This window comes from Scatophagus argus, chromosome 24, assembly GCF_020382885.2.
Source record: "Scatophagus argus isolate fScaArg1 chromosome 24, fScaArg1.pri, whole genome shotgun sequence".
Lineage (NCBI taxonomy): Eukaryota > Metazoa > Chordata > Actinopteri > Scatophagidae > Scatophagus > Scatophagus argus.
In genome coordinates this window covers 10,499,184-10,518,052 of record NC_058516.1, presented here as the reverse complement: position 1 = coordinate 10,518,052, position 18,869 = coordinate 10,499,184, and the positions used below count along the sequence as shown (strand labels likewise).

Genomic DNA, 18,869 nt, shown 5'->3' with positions numbered 1-18,869 from the left:
CACAACAAATGAAAATGAAAATTCGGACTTGAGCTTTTCGCTCTGAACAGTTTGTGTAAATTTCATTTGGCTGTCGCTTGTTAAATCCAGCAAATCTACAGGCAGGAGTGAAATGCTGTGGGGTGACAATGAGTTACAAATCTGTGAATTACTATTCTGCTTTTTCTTCTGACAGAAAAGAAAAATAATAGCTCTCCATGTTTTGATTGTTGGGTGGAAAATAAAATCAATACCAGCTTTTTTTTTTTTTTTTTTTAATATTAGAAGCTGTGACATACCAGAATATAATGATATGAATATGAGATGCAACCAGCTTTACACCAGACTCGTCACTTGAGCCAAACTCACCTTAGTCTTTCTTTGGATTTTGAATTCAACTAAAACAACAAGCGACTTTGGTCTGAGCAGAACTCTACATTATCTTCCCTGCGTCCTCTCTGAATGCAGATTCCCCCTCTGCCCCGCACACACACACACACACACACACACACAGATGCCATTGTACCACATTCACCACAAATAAAAGGATGGGAATGCAAACTTTGTGCGTGTGCTTATTTGTCACATGATTACAGGCAGGTGGTGTTCAATACACATCATCCTCTCACTCTGATAGAAACCTCTTGTATTTTATTTCAACTTTATTTATATTGTCTTCTAACATTAAGGTGATGATGTTTTGGGTCTGTTTGTTTCCCCTGGGTCATGCCAAGAGGCTCGACATTCACATTTACTGCCTCTATGATTTGCACAAAAGCACAAAGAACATTTCAAAAGTGTGTTATTGTACCAGCAGAAAAAAGGTATGAAGTGCAAGTAGAGCAGGTTTTGCACGCCGAAAATTAAGGCAGTGACTGTGGATAAATAATCAGTTTTGGAGAAAGTATTGAAATCATTTGCTCAAGTAAATATACTACTACCTCACTGTAAAAGTACTCCGTTACAAGTAAAAGTCCTGTATCGGAAATGTTGCTTGAGTAAAAGTAAGTGGAATCAGGAAAATGTAAAAGTAAAGAGCAAGAGTTTACTGTTAATGTGGAGCTCATTTTGAACTGTTCTGTACATGACTGCTGATTATTTTCTCCGCTTAATTGACATTTAAACCAATTAAAAATCTTGATAAGGAAACTGCTAACTTGAGCTGTCAAATAAGCGCAGTGAAGCATAAAGTATAATATGAGATGAAAATTATTGCAGTGAATGTAGAAAGTACCTCTAGATTGTACTTAAGTATAGTAACTGAGTAAATTCATTTCATAATGAATACGCTGAATATGCTGAAAGAGATTTTATTCCTTTCTTTTGAGCATGAAAAGTGCAATTTTTCAATCCATCCTAATTAAATAAAAAAACAATAATAAAACAATACTACTGTAATATATATAGAAAGAGAAACATTCTCACAGCAACGGCCTTTCAAATACAAGGTTAAACTTTATCCGAGTCGACACCCTGTAAGTACGTACAGTACATACACACGGTATGAACGTGTTCACAGCCATACACCTCACACCATTTAAATAAACTATTCAACACATATATATATAAAAAAATATAATAAAATGACATGAACAAATCCACATATCACACTTTGTATCATTTTAAATACATATGTATTTTTTTTTGTGGTATCTATTTCCCGCTCATTCCCTTTCATTTCACACTCACCAATGTCCACACGCGTTCCTCACCTCCTCCTCCACTCCACTAACCACCACTCATCTATTCCCATCCATCCTTCCTTGGTGGTTTCCCTTTGAGGTCAACTTGTTGTTGATTTTCGTGATTTTCATTTTGTCCTTTTCTCTCCAACCACCTTGTCACTGTCCTCTTAAAGCTGCAGCAGACAGTCTTATACTTTATTATAAATTTAGTTTGAAAGAACTCATTTTGAACTGCATCTGAATCAAACAATCTGCGGAAAGGTTTTCAGTTCTGCACGTTCAGATTGCCTACTGCAGCTTTAATAACCTGGACCTAAAAGTTTCGTGGGGGGGAATCACCCACCACCGACAATTCCTCTTTAAAGCAGCCCCTGTTAGTCTAAATAAAGCCATTAAGGTGTGTAACTGTAACTGTACCAATCTCCAACTGTAAAGTACCAGAGTGGGCTGCTGTTGGTCTGCTGTCACTCAGCATGGTATAAAACATAAACATGCTTAAGCAGATTTTTACAGCACACAAGAAAATTGTTAAGTGTATATGGTTAAATGGAATTTGGACTGATCAAATAACAAAAAAAAACATGGTTTTCAAAAGGAATCCCAGTCCTGCCTACAAAGAAGGAAATAAGTGATCCAGATCCGGCTGTACTGATGCAGCCATAAAACATCAAATCTGTGAGCTAAAAACATGATTCCATTGTTTTGTTTATTTTTTTTTTGGTGTATCTATTTATCTGTCCACCCGCCTGTGGCTGATGTTCAGCTAACAGTGGGCGACTTGTACGATCTGTCGGTGCACAGCTTCTTGTTGCTGCGGCTCTCCTGGCAGGCCTGCCTGCCGTGCTTCCCAACGCATCCGTCTGGAACAAAAATAAAATAATAGTAAAATGAAGTTAAAAAAATACTGCAGCTACAGTATGAGACAACGAAGGCATAACTGAAGACATAAAGATAACAGGGTGGAACTTACTGGCATGGTGAGGAGTGGGCGTCGGATAAGCTGGAGGGCTCCTCTGCCACTGTGAAGACAGAAAAATGTCACATTGCTCAAGCTGGTGGAATGTAAGGAATCTATTCTCAAGCCTGAGTGTAGAAATTCGTCTTATTTGTTTTTACTTAAAACTTATTTGTGCCTATAGAAATGAAACATCAGCTAAAACATCAGCATGTGACAACATAAAGGCAAGAGATATCACTTAGTGTACTCACTATGAACTTGCTGATGTTCTTCAGGCTGCTGAACCTCAGGTAGGAAATGTCTCCCTTCACCTTGTCCCTGTCCTGGTCAGTGGTGTAGATGTGCGTGATGCCGGCTCCTCTGATCAGAGGGACACACTCGTCGCATGGACATTTAGTTACAAACAGCATGGTGGGCTCTTCGGGTTTGATGGGCCGAGTCCTAAAAGCACGAGGAGGAACATCTCTGTTATATTAACTTTGTGATGGTATTTTTCACTTTGCTGTAGAGATGATGTTCTGACCTGAAGGTGAGGGCGTTCTGCTCCGCGTGGACAATGTATCTATATTTGCGTCTCTGTCTGTCCTCCTGTTTGTCATCCATCTGAGGGTACTCGGCATAGTGCGAGCCTGCTGGGTAAGCGTTATACCCGCAACCCACCAGGTACAGACACCCCGTCCCATCACTGCTCACCTGGGTGAGAAGAATGAATGTTTAGCTGTGAGCTGATTAGCTTAGCTTAGCATAAATAGTAGAAACAAGTGAAGACAGCTCTGTCCAAGTCCAAAAATCCCCCTTCAATCACCTATGAAGCTCACTAACCTAACCTAACTTCATGTTTAGCCTACAGATATTAAAGAATGGCATCAATCTTCCTGTCTAATTTTCAGCAAAAAACAGTGAAAATCATTTTACTTTAGGATACTCACTGCTACGAAACATGGACCCTGCCCATCTCGTTAGCTTCTATGCTATTATCATCGCTGCATGGAAGCTAACTAGAGGGATTTGTCAAAAGGCATCAGCTTGAAACAGCACACTGCATCCAACCACACTGAAAACACTGATGCATTAATACAATCACCCATAAGTGGATTTATTTGATCCCATTTGGAACTAAAACCTCCATCTATATGAGGCTGATGTTATCTGTCTTGACCATCCTGACCAAAGCAAAAGGTAGAAAGTTGAGCTCACCGTCTGTCCTTTGGCCCAGATAACAGCACCCACACCCACTTTAGGGTCCTCTGGAATGAAAATGAGGTTATGCATGTTAGAAGCTGTGGAAAATATCCTGCAGCCATTGATCTGTTTCCTAGACCTTAAAAAAAACTTGCAGCTAGTAATGCTGTTAGAGCAGTTTGAGTCTGACAATTACAGTTAAATCATCTAAACGGCGAGAGGGTTGACATGTCATTGAGCCGAACTTGAACATCTTTCCTTTAATTAGCCAGATATTTAATTGTTAGATTCTTGTTTTTATCTTAACTAACTTTTAGCCAAATGGTGTTCTAATCTCTTCTTGTTCAGAGTGACCTGGAACAGTATATGTACTGGTATGCTGAACCTCTATGGACTACCCTCAAGCATTCTGTGACAAACAAAAAAACCAATCAGACCTGTTCTATAAGCCAGTAGCCTTGCTTGAATGATGCAATGGCGAGCCCCTGCTTGGGATATTTCCTCACGTCCAGGAGACAGTGATGACTCGGCTAGTGATGGTTCAGGGGTTGAACACTGTTCCCTGGGTCACAGGAACAGCACAGTCACCAACGAATAAAATCTGGAGACAGCAAGTGCATAACATGATGAATCATGAGTGTTTCTAACCTGTAGAAGCCGTAGTGTTGCCGTGGCACCCCGGCGGCCACCGCAGCTAGAACCTCCACCAGCTCCCTCATGTTGTCTCTCAGGTTAGAGAAGTATGGCTCGACACAGAAGTTCTCCAGACCCATGTGGGTCAAAATGTCCCGGTGCTGCTGAGAAGTCTCGGCCAAGAACCTTCTGGAGAAACGCTTCAGGTGTCCCGTCCGCTCTCTGGAAAGCAGAAAGAATTTCTCCTACATATATGCGAGCAGCAGATTTTTTTATTCTGCTGAAAAAGGACATCGTTTGCATGGCTAAACCTTGCAGTTAGTTTCAGAAACCTGAACTCCAGTAGTTATTTGAAAGCACCTAGAGGTTTATCATTATCCTTATTATCGGTGCAGCAGGGCAGGTAGGCGGGGTACCTGTTGAAGAGTTCCTCTGTGTTCAGCCTTGGTTCATCATCAGTCACCCTCTCCATGAAATCACAATCTCTGGACGTCTCGTTGATAAACTGCGCCAGACCCGGAGCCAGCGGCTGCAGCAGCACACAGATGTGAGGACGGCTGTTGGACTTCAGCTTCTCCGTTGCCAGGGCGTCAAGTGCGGCCTCCTCCGTGATGCAGTTAGGTGGACTGTGGGAGTTCGAAAGGTTTGGAGAGGTGGACCTCAGCATGCTGATCTCAGGGTCTCCCGGCCAGAAGGAGATCTGACTGACTCCAGCTGGGGAAGAGCATACGGCATCATCAGTATTTGCTTCCAGTTAAAGAAAAGCTAGTCTAAAGTTTTAGCATTTGCACAAAATAATACAAATGTATAATCAAGTGCAAACATAGTGGAGATACTGTCACTTAAACCACGTGTTGACACTTGCTCAGTTGGACAGATGTTTCCCAGCAATCGTTGTACACATTACTAAGGTCTTTAGTGGTACGAAACTATTTAAATTTAGCATCTCATGACAATACATGTAATACAACACAGTGGAAAATGACAGCTGGCAATATTAGCAGAAAACTTAGTAATATTGAAACTAAACTATTTAAACTTTGTTTTTGAGAATTGACACAATATCACAAAACACAATATCACAAAAATCCTACTTTTAAAATTAGTGTCTTGTGGCTTATGTGGCAATAATACTTCCTTCAGGGGGACATTTTCTCTGCTCAGTGAATTGAAACTGAAACCAAAAAGCTTTTTACTGTCGAAAATTTTCTTCAGTCGACTGTTATTGCTATTAAAATGTGCGCATTTGTGTCAAGGTTCAACTTAGCCCGATAATCATGCTGAGCTGCCGTTTTGTTTCACTTCACTCACTATAATATTACTCTTTTTCATCTGCTAAAAAAGGAGGGGGGCATTAGTTCCAAAGTGTGCAGCCAGAATAAGAGTGGCAAACTAGGCTAGGCTATAAATACTGTGTAGTATCAGCCCAAGCTATGTACTTTGACCTATAAATAAGCACTGATTACATATATAATTAGTCTGTAATTTCTCAAGATCGTTGTATCTGCCTACTATCCATCTAAAGTCCCTCCTTGTCTCCTCACCGTTGATGATCATCTTGAGGCAGGTAGCGCAGGGTCTCCTAGAGAAGTACAGCTGACAGTCAGCCAAGTTGGCGCCGTGTTGGATGATGGCTGCCTGTCCTGCGTGGAGCTCAGGTCCTGAACAGTGGAGTCCTACCACCTTACTGTCCCGCACCACCACCAGACCCACCCCACGGACCTGGAAGACAAGCAGACTCAAAACTATGCCCTCACAAAGAAGTGATGATATGGAACCTACTTCAATCCACAGCGCAACTTAAATGTGTAGTATGTGAGCTTTCAATCATGACTTATTTTGTTTAATTCCAGGTGATCTGTGAGCATTTGTACACCAACCTGACTGTGGTCATCCTCTTCAGGTTGCTCCTGTGGGAACAGCTCCATCCACAAACTCAACAAGGTGAAGAGGTTTACCTCTGACAACCTGGGGCCATGACCTGGAGGACAAATCAGTGAATGGAGAATCATCTTACACAAGATCACAAGATTTTATTATTCATTTAACACATTACTGTGTAGAACACTACATGAAAGAAAGTGTTTAAAATAAATCATGATATAGTAAACTTCCCTCCGCGATACTTTATTGAGATGCCCTAAATCTTTATGGCTGCCATAAAGATTCGAGCTACTAGCTGGTAGGTTGTACTGGTAAACAATCAGCTGTTTTATAACAGGACAGCACAGAAATCTACGTAGCTTAGCATCAACTCTTTCTCCCTGTGGTTCACCTTTTGCTCTGCTGTCAGTCTGAGTGCTGCTGTCTGTCGTATTTCGACCTGGCCTCGGCTGGCCCGGGTCGGTTCGGTTCCGTAAGTCGCTTCCTTCCATTCGATCAGGCAGCCAGCAAAATAACCCACCGGTCCAACATCAAATGCCAACAGGATCAGGTAGCAAGATGGTAAGACTTCAACCAGAATTGGAATTAACCCGGTGTATGGTGCCAAACTACATATATGACATGCCATTTCCGGTCGCGCATTTCAAAATAAAAGGCTAGCCGACGAGACAAATTAGTTATTTTCAAAAGTAACCAACGCAAGTTGGGCTTAAAGCACAATATTTAATATTAATAAGAAAAAATATACCAGTGCTTTCTTAGGAAAGTACCGTTTCCAGTTATTTTGCTATGACAATTTTAAAAATATCAAGTTATTGCTCCAGATAGCAGTTTAACAATGGGATGAAACAATCAGAACTCCCAGACTTCAATACAAAATGCACACCAAAACATAAGGCACCTACACTTATACTTACCTGAAGTTGAACGCAACAGGTTTAAGTTACACACTGCAGTCCTTTATTATTCATATTTTACCCATGTAGTATTAGTATCTTATTTCAAAGGAAAATTTTTCTTACCACTGTTCATGTTGCGGCTAACCATTTGTAACTTGACAAAGTTCCGGGTTACTTCCGGGACATCCTCTGACGCAGTCAAGCGGACTGGGCAACGAGGCTTGGGTTCAATACCATTTTTTTTCACTAGGTGACAGCACACTATTGACATGTATCATCACTAAAGTACTGCTTGTAAAAACGTACAAAATAACATGCAGAAACAAACATTTAAACACCGAAATGACAAATAACATCATTTTAACACAAGAAAGAGTCGGACTTATTTATTTTTATTTTACAGAAACATATCATCCCATCGCAAAATATAAAAAATAAAGTATAATAAAGTAAAACAACAGTCATGTAACAGCAAAAACAGCCATATAAGTCCCACCATGCTCATGCTGATTGCTTCAAAGTAAAGCCCTATGCTGTAAGCTGAATTTAAACCAGTCACCAGCAGCTTTATAAACTTGTCCTACACAATAAAAATATATATTCTTATCTTAATGCATTAAGTAAAACAATCTTTTTTTTTTCCCAGTTTGCTTTTCACATAAAACAAGAGGAAAAAATGTAAACCTGCTTGTCATTCCTCTGAAGCAATCATTCGCCCCCTGACCTCACCTTGTTTTCTAACCTGAATAAAACTGTGCTCTTATAATAAACTGAAATCATACTCAAGTTCAAACCACATGAATGTGATTATTTCAAGCATCCGAGTGCATCAATAAAGAGAAACTGAACTCATCGGTCTGATCTGGTCAGTAACAGTCCAACTCGCCTGGCAGCAGAAACTGGGACCTACAGGCCGAATTTGGTCATCAGAAGCTCAAACTAAACAGAATACAAAGAAATCATCTCATGTCTCAACAAAGTGTTTGTATTGCTTTATCTCGCAGTGCATTTCCACGGTATCTACAGACAAAACCTGTAAAAAATGTTGTAAATTACCAAGGAATTACTAAAGTATCATTTTGGTCTCTCTCGCTTTGCTGCGCTGCTTATTTGCTTCTTAATAAAACAAATTAGTAAGTACAAACAGATGAAAACAGTCACCTTGGATAAGTTTGTTAAAAGTCCCTGTGGCTGAAGGAAAATTCTTAGAATATATACCATCTGTAACATGCCACCCATCTTACATACATTTCACACTTGCAAAGAAGGAATAAAGCCACTGGTTACGTAACAGTGCCTCAAATGTTTGCTGTTGCTTTTGAGGTTCAAGTTATTTAGTCTTCCCTTCCACAGTGTTTTAAAGAATTTGTGCAATTTTACTGAATATCAAAGAAGAAGCAAATGTCATTTCTTAAAGTGCCATAGAGCAAAAAGTTTATGTGAGGCAGAGTGAAGATACCAAAAGAAAACTGACTCGAGTATAGAAAGGAAAAACACTATACATCCCACAATGGGTTTTAGCTACCAAAAATCTACAGAATTTCTGCTTTGACAGTTAAATTAGAGATGAAGGTTCAGCACATTCAGTAGCTGCTTTTGCCTGAAAATGAAAGTAGATGTTTGTCAGTGGTACTAGTGTCCTGGCCAGTGTGGGTCAGTTATCTAACCCCTTTTGACAAAATGTGTCTTTCAGTTCCCTAACAAAGACACTGGCTGTTCTTTGAGCTAGTCTCCCTTTCCTACCGTTCTGCTTCCTTAGTGGTCTCACATAGAGTTAACTTTTCCAGAAGTAAAAGGAGGAAACAAATAAATAAATTCAAGTATAAATACAGCATGTAAAGAATATAATGCAGTGTGACAGAGAAAAGGCGCCACGAGTTTGTTGAGCGACTCCACAGGAAGTGGCCAAAGTGCTGATTTCAGGTCCAATTAGAGTCCTGCCACTTATAAAGGATGCAGATTAAAAAAAAGTCTCAGAATTCACTCAAGCTCGTGATCAGAGCTGAAAGGTCAGCGCCACACTCTGGAGGACAACGGCATCCACTTTGTCAGGACATTAGCTTGCAAGTGATTTTATATATATAAAAAAAAATGACCAAAAAACGCACTCAGTTCTTGAAGGCTCCGCAGCGGCTGGCCCTGCTGATAAACTCCTTGAGCATCGCTCCGTCCACCTGCCAGAAGGCTTCGGTCTGAGTCACCTGAGTCAGATGGTTTACACAAAACCTGAAACAAAACACTTCCAGATCCTGGAAAGAGACAAATTTAACACGAGACTGGATTAGGATGCACGTTATGTACACATCGGGATAGAGCAGAAAATGGAGCATTACATAGTCAACCGCAGGAGACATTTCTGTAACAGAGATCTAGTATGTAATATTGTTCATGTAGTTCTCTGTGTGTACACTGGGTGTCACCTGCTCTGCGCTCAACAGAAGGAACAACATGGGAGACAAACACAATCTTGTCAGGAAAAATTCAACTGTGATAACATTAAAGTGTTGGGATTCTGGAGGCTTTGTCGACTGCAGCACAGGAAATTCACACTGCGCTGTGTTACACCCGACACGCCAACTGGTTTATCCGGTATGTCTGCGCACGCTGTACCTCTGCGTCATATCGTATGGCGGCTGACAGCAGGGTGAAGGCGTTTTCCACCGTGATTCCTCTCTTGATGATCTGCTGACACAGACGCTTCAGGCGGTTTTCACAGTAAGAGGTGGCCAAGTCCAACAGGCCTGCAGCACACAGAAGCGTGATGAATACCAGCCTTGGAAACGATACAAATGAGAGAATGTTGTTTGACAGGTCGTGTAAGCGCGCTTGTGTGTGTGTGCTAACCGATGGCATCCTCAGGTGGAAGGTCGACGGTGTCCGTGTAGAGAAACTGGAGGAAGGATCTGTAGACTGGGTAGGAGAACTGGCCGATCTCTATCACCTCCTGCTGGTCCTCCGTCCACTGGGAGCGAAACATGGACCGGAAATGCTCACACCTGCTCCACACAAAAGACCGTCATCGTTATCTACGCCCTACTGGGACAGAAACAGCAATGCTATCAATTTGCCGGACCTGATCTTCAGCATGGCTTTGTGTACGTGGATGCATTTGCCGTCGACGCTGAACTTTAGGTCAGCCGTTTCTGGACTGTCAAACTCTTTCCTCAGAGCCTCCGCTACAGTCAGGAAGTCATCGTGCTCTGGAATAAAGGCGAATACAAATCATCACCCCTTCATCCGCCGCCAATGTTGAAAAAAAAATAAATAAAATAAATATACGTGCTGCTGAGGATTTCTCTCTCTCTCACCCACAGAAATGAGCCTCCACATGACGGAGGGCGTGGCGAAACAGGCGAAGACGTCGTCGGTGCTGGTGAAGTGCGTGAGGTGTGGCATGACGATGGACTGACCCCGACACTGACCCCACATATACACCTGGGGGGGATAAACACTCTTTCTAGCATCCGAGTAGGAAAGCAGGAAATGTGCTCACACAATAAACAAAAAACACACACACACAGGCGTTATAAACATGATTTGTTTGCATTTTTACCTGCCCGCTTTGGGTCTTGGCTGCTGAAGTGTGTGTTGAATGGCACGCTGCCACCTCCACGATCCTGATCAAAGAGAAGCGTGTTAAGTGGCGTGTATAGAATCACGTGGAAATATTTAGTGACAGCCGCAACAAGGATAAAACTTTGGCGGCTTTGTCAGAGAAGCACAGACCGCTGGGAAGGACCGGGTTTGGATTTGGTCCATGTTTATGAAGGGGGGGCGACTGTACAAGAAAACCAGAAAACCGTTTGGGGACAAGGAGCGGAAAGTGAGGTAAGGAGGGAGGAAATGAGGACAGGAAACAGGAAGTTGAATTCTTAACAGGATGGGACCTGCCCATCTGTTCCCCTGAATACCCCTCCGAAAATCAGCTTTGATCACCTCTCTTTGTCAGCCATGATTTGTACAGGGCTGAGGTGGTTGCTCTTGTTTCCAGTTCCCAGTTGGCCGTAGGTGTTTGCTCCCCAGGCGTACAGCAGACCTTCGTCTGTCAGCGCCAGGCAGTGTGCGTAGCCTGATACAATCTGGGAAAAAACACAGGGAACATTTGAGTCATCAGCGGACGCCAACGCGACGGCCGTCATTTTCATCAAGCACAGGCACATTCACCAGTCCGCATTACACTACGCTGCCTCTCACCTGCTGAATGCACACCCCTTGGAGTGCGGCGAGGCGGCAAGGCGTCAGCTGGTTTCCATTGTTACCGGTACCCAGCTGTCCATTACCATTGTACCCCCAGCCATAGACCTAAATGTGCACAAAACAATCCTCTGTGCTCTGTATGAAGTTCTCACTGGGATACTTAACAGTTCATGTAGCGCAATTTTCACCTCTCCGTTGTCGATGACAGCCATGGAGGAAGTTTGCCCGCACGTGATGCCAACTGCGGTCTTTCCCTGCAGGTAGCCGGTGACTTTCCTGGGGTAGGGCTGATTGGCTGTGGAGCCTGAGCCAACCTGGCCGCAGTTATTATAACCCCACGCAAAGACCTGGAGGGGCAAAGAGACAGGTCAGGAGTGGGGATGCGACAAAAGTCTGAATCAAGCCAAATCACTGCTTTGTTTTTCCATGGATTTTGGACTGATGTCTGCGGTGATTTTAACATCATTTTTAAGTTACATTAAAAGAGCTCTGCTGTGACTTATCTTCGATTTTCTCATTCAGGAGAAAATAAAAAGCAACCCTGAATACTGAACTTGATTATTATTATATTATATTACTGAACCACAAGCACCTCCAAAGCTCGCTAATTAACACACTATACATGTTTTTTTAATCTGTGGAAAGTGTAAAATGACAAATAGTGGTTTTATAAGCAGTTATGTGCTATGCTTATTCTTTGCCGGACCCGCTGAGCTTCAGAAGTGCTAATCAGTGTAGTGGAATTTATGACTTTTGGACAGGGCCATGCTAGCCGTTTCCCCAGCTCACATGTTTGTGCTAAGCCAAGCTAACCAGCTGTTAGCTCCAGCTTCTCGCAGAACAGTCACAGGTGGTGTCAATCTTCTCATCTCACTCAGCCAATAAGCACGTTTCCCAGAACGTCAAAGTATGAAAAACGTACGCAATCTCAACCTGACTGCACCGTGTATCATGATGGCGTTGATGCACAATTACACAATGTAGACAGACAAAGCAATGTGAAGAGCACTGCTGTGTGTGATGTAATATTTACCATGCAAACAGCCTTTCTTACTTGCTGCCACACAACAGCCTAATTAGCCCTAAAGCCTCTGGGTTAATAATAAGCTGCTTAGTCTGACACTGCTTGAGCAGGAGCCATCATGAGCCATCTGAACGTGAAATATAAACATGCTAGTGCATATGAGTACATGTAAATATGCTGTTGCTGCTTCATGGAAAACATTATGTCAACTTCTTTGAGACCTATTTTGCTTTATCTCCCAAATCATACATTTTAACACCTTAACAGTTGAGATATTTTGTTCCAACTGTCTTTTGCTTTTCAGTGAACGAGCCAACGTCTACTATAGAAGTTTAGTAAGGACATGTATAATATTAACTGAAATAAGAGACTTGAACGATAACAGTTATCTCAACTTCTCCGGGTGTTTAATCAATCAATTACGCAATCAAACTTGGCAGGTGGTAAAACAAATGAAGCTATAAAGTATTTAGAGACTGATGCACACCATTTAGAGACTAAAACAATGATTAAAAAAATGGATGTTTGAGATAATAAAAAGGCTGAACAGATGGGCTTTCAGTTCATATTTGAAATCACATTTTCAACCCATATAAAAAGAATAAAATAAATGTATTTTAAAAATAAGGTCAGTAATCCTTAATTGATCCTGCTAGGAGTTATGAAAATAGCAGCTACCTCTCCGTCGTGAGTGAGGGCCATGGAGTGATGAGAGCCACAAGCCACTTGTGTCACTTTCTTGTTCTGTAGGTTAGCGGCGACCAGCACTGGAGACAATCCCTGGTTTGTACACCCATTCCCCATCTGACTGTAGCTATTGTGACCCCAAGCGAACAGCTGTCCATCTGCAATAGATCAACACGAGGATTACACCGAGAGCCAGAGGTTCACGAATCCACGCTGTCATCACCACACCACTCGGGGTCGCAAACACTTCCACCGAAACCCGACGCTACAAAGAACAAAACTCAAAGAATTGGGTGAAATATCCCTTTAACCCAGCTGCAGATGCAACACAAGCAATTCGTACCTATTTGCATATTTTCAAACAAACGAAATCGCATCTTTGTGACAGCTGAATGGAGCCACGAAAGAGAACGTCCTCCTTGAGAAATAATATCACAAGACTGACTGTGTCATACAGAGGAAGACATAAGAGTACAGGAGATGGGAGCAGAGACATATTCTGTAAGCAGATGTATGATCTGTATAGCCATCATAAGTAGTAACCTACCATCAGTAGCCAAGAGGACGTGCGGCCCGCTGCCGTAGCTCAGGCTAACTACCTTCTTCCCCCGCAGGAAGTCCAGTTTCTTTGGCACAATGGTGCTCAGACCGTCCCCTGTGCCGAGGCAGCCACTGCTGTTCAACCCAAGCACAAACACCTGGGAAATAAAAACACACGCGCGCACATTACTTAACATAAAGGGGTTGAAATAAATTTAAATGACAGGTGAATAAGAATGTGGAACAAAGGCAGGGACGCTTACAGATGGTTTACACTTTTTAATCTTCAGTGGAGTTTTTTTTTTTTTTTGTTATGAGTAAGCACATAAATGCAAGTTCATTTCACGCTACAATTACTATTTCATCTACCAAATGAATGGAACACAAGTTCATCACCTCTGCTTAGACAAAGCACAAACAAGATGCATACATCATGCATGCACCCGTGTAGATGACCACTGGTTGGGTTTTTGGGACATACTATTCATAAGGACACATAAGGATTACTCACTGAAAGTAAATAATAACTCTGGCAATAATTAGATAAAGACATCGGAATCACAGGACATACTGGTGGCTCAAACACCCTCCTCACCTCATTGCCATGTGTAATGTAGATGGCTTCGTTGGCAGACGTCCCAAAGACACAGGCCTGTCGGATTGTGGCTAGCTCCTCTGCGTTCAGCAGGGAGAACAGGGGCCACTTGCTGACGTCCACCATAGCTGCCGCAAAACTCTGCCTTCCCCGTCGGAGAGGAGGAGGAAGAGGAGGAGTCAGTCCTGATGTGGGAGAGGAGGGAGGAATAGAAGAGGGGTGACGAGGAGAAAGGAGGACGTTGTGAGGAGCAGGAGGAGGAGGAGGAGGAGGTTGAGGCGCCGATGCTGGAGAAGGTGGGGAGCAAGGAGATGAATCATCCCTGCTGACACTGCCAAAAAAAGATGAGAAGTATTTTCTGAATACGTGTGAAGCAGGCTGAGAAAGCAGTCTGTGCTTCACAAACCAGCATAAGATGGATTGGTAAGATATAAACATAGACACACAGAATCACACGCAAAACATAACTCAATGGTTCTTAATCCACGAGCGAGAAGCTTTGACAAGAATTAAATCACAAGTAGCTTATGGAAATGAGGAATGGCATGCAGCCCAAGTGTTTTTTTGTTTGTTTGTTCGTTTATTTGCAAAGCTTCATTCTTCATATAGTTAAAAGCCTTTGAAATGGGCCAAATTCTACACAAAACCTGCAATCTTGCTTATAGGTGAACGTTAAATATGTCATTCAGCAGCATTTTTATTCAACTACACATGCAAACTTCACTTAGCACTGAAAGCATGGGGTCACATAACGCGCCATGACATGCAGGTGAATGTGTGATGTGAATGTGAGTGTGAACGGTTGTTTGTCGGCCCCGATGTGATGAACTGGCGACCTGTCCCGGGTGTACCCTGCCTCTCTCCCGATGTCAGCTGGGACAGGAACCAGCCCCCCCCCCAACCACGACCCTCCAAATGATAAGCGGTTATAGACAATGGACGAATCACTCCCGATGACCTACTTTCAGAGCACTGCACATACAGAGAGTGATGGGCATACTGTTTACATACGTTATTACACGTCTGTTGCAATACACGCTACTAGTGATCTTTAAATTATAACCAAACTCGAGATGTACCGACATGTCTCTAACTGATTAAGAAAAGCGACTTAGTGATACATGACTCGACAGGTCCTGCAGCTGTCAAACAAGGGTTTTTTTTAAATTGCCCAATTATTAAGTGGAGTTCGGCGTCGCGTCCTCTCCGTCAGGTCTAGTCAAAACACGCTACAGGACATTTGCAGCCAAAACTGCTAAAAAAACCTCTTTAATTGTTTAATAAATACAGCAATGCACCACAACAAGCTAACTGGCACTGATGCATAAGGTAAACGAGAAAAGCTAATAGCTCAGTTAAGCGCTTTTTCCTGTGCTCTTCCTACCTAAGGGATCGCTCCATGACAACGAGCCGACTGAGAAAAGACAAAAAAGACAGACAACGACGTTTAAATACAATATAACTATCAGTAAATTACCCACGTCTACAATGAGAACACTAGCGCTAGAAAGTTACCCGACTGAAATCGATCGCCCAGTGTTGTCGCCGGTACAGATGCCTGATATTACTGCGTCAATTACGGCAATTCCTCTTCTTCGTCTCTTGTATTTCCGGAAGAGTAGACGATACTTGGGCGTAACTGATGCCCCTTCCGGTCAATAGAAAAATAACCAAACAACCGTTTTAAGTAGGTGGTTAAGCTTAATTTCTGTATATTAATAATAAGAAGAAAAAGAAGAAGATGATGATGACAATGAAGAAGAAGTTCATAAGTCTGTAATTTGCCTTTTGTTACAGCTTAAATTCTATATATGTTATACCTATAGAACCTTCTTCAAATGTTTTTTTTCTGCAAACAGGAGTCTTATTGTATATGTACAAAAATAACTGATTGTCCCAGCTACTGTATATTGTGCTTGTTCCTTATCATCTTTCTTTAATCAGGATTGTAGATCCTCATACAAGCCCCTCTTGTTTTCTTAACTTCTCAGCATCCATATCATCCCCTCCTCCAATCAGTTTTCAAAAATATGAATAAAAGTAACTCCTTCTTTTAAGGTGTCTTATGAGTTCCATTCCTTTTAACTAATGTCAAAAACATGCACAGTTGTTTTTCTTTCTCTCACAGTACAATTGTAGTTCTAGCTTCTGTACAGAAACACAAAAACATCCTTCACTTCCTAATGTGCATGTAGTTTCCCTTGACAACCAGCAGGTGGCACACTGCTACAGCAATGTTGGCTCATTGACTTGTGTGTGCTGCATCACTTGAGATACTGATAACGCGCCAGAAAACGAGGATTTAAAGCTTTAGGGTTTTAATGTGGGATCAGTTTAGTTGTCATGATTCAGTATGAGATTGTTATGATGGTTTTCAAACACTGGACTTCAGAGAAAAGGGGTAGTCACAAAATAATTTTGAAGAATGGATTCTCAATCAGGCGACTGTGAATAGTAGCTTTTCTGGTTCAAATGAGGTGAACATGCTGAGTCAAAGCTTTCCATTTGCAATGGCCTGATTGGACTGTTGGAAAGGAGACAATCAGAGGTCCAAATAAGAATTTATTTTTGGCTTGATGTGTCCGGAAGAACCCTTTTGATTATTTTTTTTTTCTTTCTGGTGTTTGCAGCACATGTTTCATCACAGGGGATCAGATGAAATATGGCTTACAAATCAGGATAATCGTCTCCAATTTAGGTTCCACTTTTGTCCAACAGCTCTTGTGTTACAGTCTATTCTGTGGCTTAGAGTGCAGTTACATGATATTCCCTGGATGCAAGCCGTGTTGTGCTTTTCTCTCCAAGCTGCAGCCAACAGATCAATGCATCAGCGGGTTTAGTGCTAACCCACTTCTCAATACTGTGCTGTCCTCTGCATGCTCGTTCAGACATTCAACGGACAAATCGGCCACTCAGATGTCTGCGTTTTGCTACAAATTGCTGGCAGAAGTTATAAATCGCCTCCCCTCATGATGAAATATGCACTGAAAAAATGGAAGATGCAGTTCAATTCACAAATATGTATTTCGCATATACAACATAATCGATTCATACTTCTCCCTGAAACTTGATTAAATCTTACGAAAGAATTTAAATACTGGGGAACTTAAAATCTGCATGTCTCAGTCATTTGAATAGGAAAGATAAAAGTTATGTTTAATCAGCCGGATATGGGAAAGCCCGCCCTCTAGCGGTGGCTCCAGGACAGAAACACAGTTGCTCAGCTAGCAAACACCGCCATATTCTCCCTAGCTTCAATGGATTTTCCGCGGTTTCGACTAGTCTGCACACCGTGGAGGTAATTAAATCATATCATATATGAACCGCACTTAGAGGTAGAGTGTTTACATACAAAGTGTCAAGAAGTTTGAGTTTTTGTTTGCTGATAATATGAAGTAAAACCGAGTCGGGCTTAATGCTAACGTTTCCTGTCATTCTCTGGTTATGCTAACGGTAGCGGTCAAGGGTCATGGATGCTGTCCTTAAATATCTTTGTATTTGTTTTTTATGTCTAGTAACGTAGTGTGTGCACAGCAACTGCATTGTATTTGAAAATTCATAAAACACAGGTCAACCCTTTTCAAATTGTCATTTAAAACAAGGTATTGATTTAACGAATATGTGGGCAAAATAGGCTAACTTTATTTTAACATTGGCTTTGGCTTTGTTGAAGTGTGGCTGTGGCAAAAAAATGGGGGAAACAACTCAGAAAAATCAAAGTACATATTTTAATATTTTACATTCTGCAATGTTGAACTCTAGCAATGCGCTTCAATGTTATATCAGCTGGGGGGGAGGCTGTTCGGTCCGTCGGTCGGTGAGACAGATGTTCCTTCGCGCACGTCCGCGGCGCACTGCACCACGACCCTACTTCTCCTGCAGCGAAGCAGCGTTGTGTGCTGTGTCCCACGGAGCGCTTAAGTTTATTATCAACTACAGCTCTTTTACAGTTGTTGCAGTTATGTGTTGAGTTGTTTGACTTCACTTTGTGTGTTTTTGTTTTGTTTTCAAATTTATTTATTTTTACTGTTTAGGTATCCTCCAGCCAAGGCTTGACTAATGTGTTGCTCTGGGTGCTGGGTTTCAAAGGCTCTGTAGTAGTGGTGAGTATTACTATTATATTATTACTATTCAGTTGTTTTTGTTGGTTTACTGGATGTGTTTAAACAAGAATGAATCTTTCAGCGTGATGATATTAATTTCAAAAATATTGTGAGTAAAGATAATTGCTGTAAATCCTAATACTGCTAATACTGCCCGTCCCTAGTCATATTCCAAGTTTATTTGGTAATGTTCCCTGAATGGTTTTGTTTAAGAACAGACCATTCTTTAAAACTTGCGTTAATCAACTGCTAAGGCACTTGTGAAATTGTACATCTAATGTTGATGTATGTAATCATTCTCGTTTTCAGGTAAATGCTGAATTCAAGCGCGTCGCCTCAATGCCCCTGCATTTCTCTCACAGTTAGATGTGCGCTCTGAGAAGCTGATCAGACTTTTTTATGAACAGAGTAGGACAAATAGGCAGGCGCTGAGAGTGCATCATGGCACCCATTGCTGAAGTGAGTATACTCTCTGGGGTTGGAGTGTAACATTTGATTAAAGG

The 18,869-nt window shown here is 41.9% G+C and overlaps 3 protein-coding genes across 7 annotated transcripts in view; 1 reads left to right on the top strand and 2 right to left on the bottom strand.

Annotated features, from left to right (window-relative positions):
* Positions 1-206: 206 nt before the first annotated feature.
* Positions 207-6,939, bottom strand: cdadc1 (cytidine and dCMP deaminase domain containing 1). Its single transcript, XM_046382362.1, has 11 exons — positions 6,713-6,939; positions 6,318-6,418; positions 5,982-6,159; positions 4,854-5,151; positions 4,453-4,659; positions 4,242-4,366; positions 3,820-3,869; positions 3,146-3,315; positions 2,874-3,063; positions 2,635-2,683; positions 207-2,524 (listed from the first exon to the last, which is right to left on the bottom strand). The coding sequence occupies exons 1-11, from the start codon at positions 6,810-6,812 to the stop codon at positions 2,424-2,426; spliced, it is 1,569 nt and encodes a 522-aa protein (XP_046238318.1). The 5' UTR covers positions 6,813-6,939; the 3' UTR covers positions 207-2,423.
* A 657-nt stretch (positions 6,940-7,596) lies between these two features.
* On the bottom strand, positions 7,597-15,872 carry rcbtb1 (regulator of chromosome condensation (RCC1) and BTB (POZ) domain containing protein 1). 4 transcript variants are annotated; one of them, XM_046382344.1, is made up of 14 exons: positions 15,779-15,858; positions 15,648-15,677; positions 14,264-14,594; positions 13,676-13,826; positions 13,120-13,286; positions 11,606-11,764; positions 11,415-11,522; positions 11,157-11,299; positions 10,774-10,837; positions 10,529-10,655; positions 10,294-10,420; positions 10,065-10,216; positions 9,831-9,961; positions 7,597-9,469 (listed from the first exon to the last, which is right to left on the bottom strand). In XM_046382344.1, the coding sequence occupies exons 2-14, from the start codon at positions 15,662-15,664 to the stop codon at positions 9,329-9,331; spliced, it is 1,818 nt and encodes a 605-aa protein (XP_046238300.1). In that variant the 5' UTR covers positions 15,665-15,677; positions 15,779-15,858; the 3' UTR covers positions 7,597-9,328. The 4 variants fall into 4 exon arrangements, 3 of the variants coding, with proteins under 3 accessions (XP_046238300.1, XP_046238302.1, XP_046238301.1); XM_046382346.1 differs by lacking the exon at positions 15,648-15,677 and having other exon boundaries at positions 15,779-15,872; XM_046382345.1 differs by lacking the exon at positions 15,648-15,677 and having other exon boundaries at positions 15,745-15,794.
* A 1,583-nt stretch (positions 15,873-17,455) lies between these two features.
* Positions 17,456-18,869, top strand: part of LOC124055481 (fibroblast growth factor 14-like) — a 54,709-nt gene continuing 53,295 nt past the window's right edge. Inside the window, exons 1-3 of one of the 2 annotated variants that reach the window (XM_046382384.1) lie at positions 17,467-17,561; positions 18,298-18,366; positions 18,774-18,825. The gene's annotated coding sequence lies outside the window, so the exon portion shown is untranslated. Of the gene's footprint in view, positions 17,562-18,297; positions 18,367-18,773; positions 18,826-18,869 lie in introns of both variants that reach the window. The other variant, XM_046382383.1, reaches the window with a different exon arrangement.

What these genes read in the sequence shown, in the direction of transcription:
- cdadc1 (XM_046382362.1), bottom strand. Translation starts at nt 6,812, where the DNA reads ATGGAAGGAAGCGACTTACGGAACCGAACCGACCCGGGCCAGCCGAGG. An exon ending in GACTGACAGCAGAGCAAAAG is followed by an intron (nt 6,419 to 6,712) that starts GTGAACCACAGG and finishes TTTGTCCTCCAG; the next exon opens with GTCATGGCCCCAGGTTGTCA. An exon ending in ACAGAGGAACTCTTCAACAG is followed by an intron (nt 4,660 to 4,853) that starts GTACCCCGCCTA and finishes TCTGCTTTCCAG; the next exon opens with AGAGCGGACGGGACACCTGA.
- rcbtb1 (XM_046382344.1), bottom strand. An exon ending in AAGGGGTGTGCATTCAGCAG is followed by an intron (nt 11,300 to 11,414) that starts GTGAGAGGCAGC and finishes GTTTTTTCCCAG; the next exon opens with ATTGTATCAGGCTACGCACA. An exon ending in AAAGCCATGCTGAAGATCAG is followed by an intron (nt 10,217 to 10,293) that starts GTCCGGCAAATT and finishes TGTGTGGAGCAG; the next exon opens with GTGTGAGCATTTCCGGTCCA.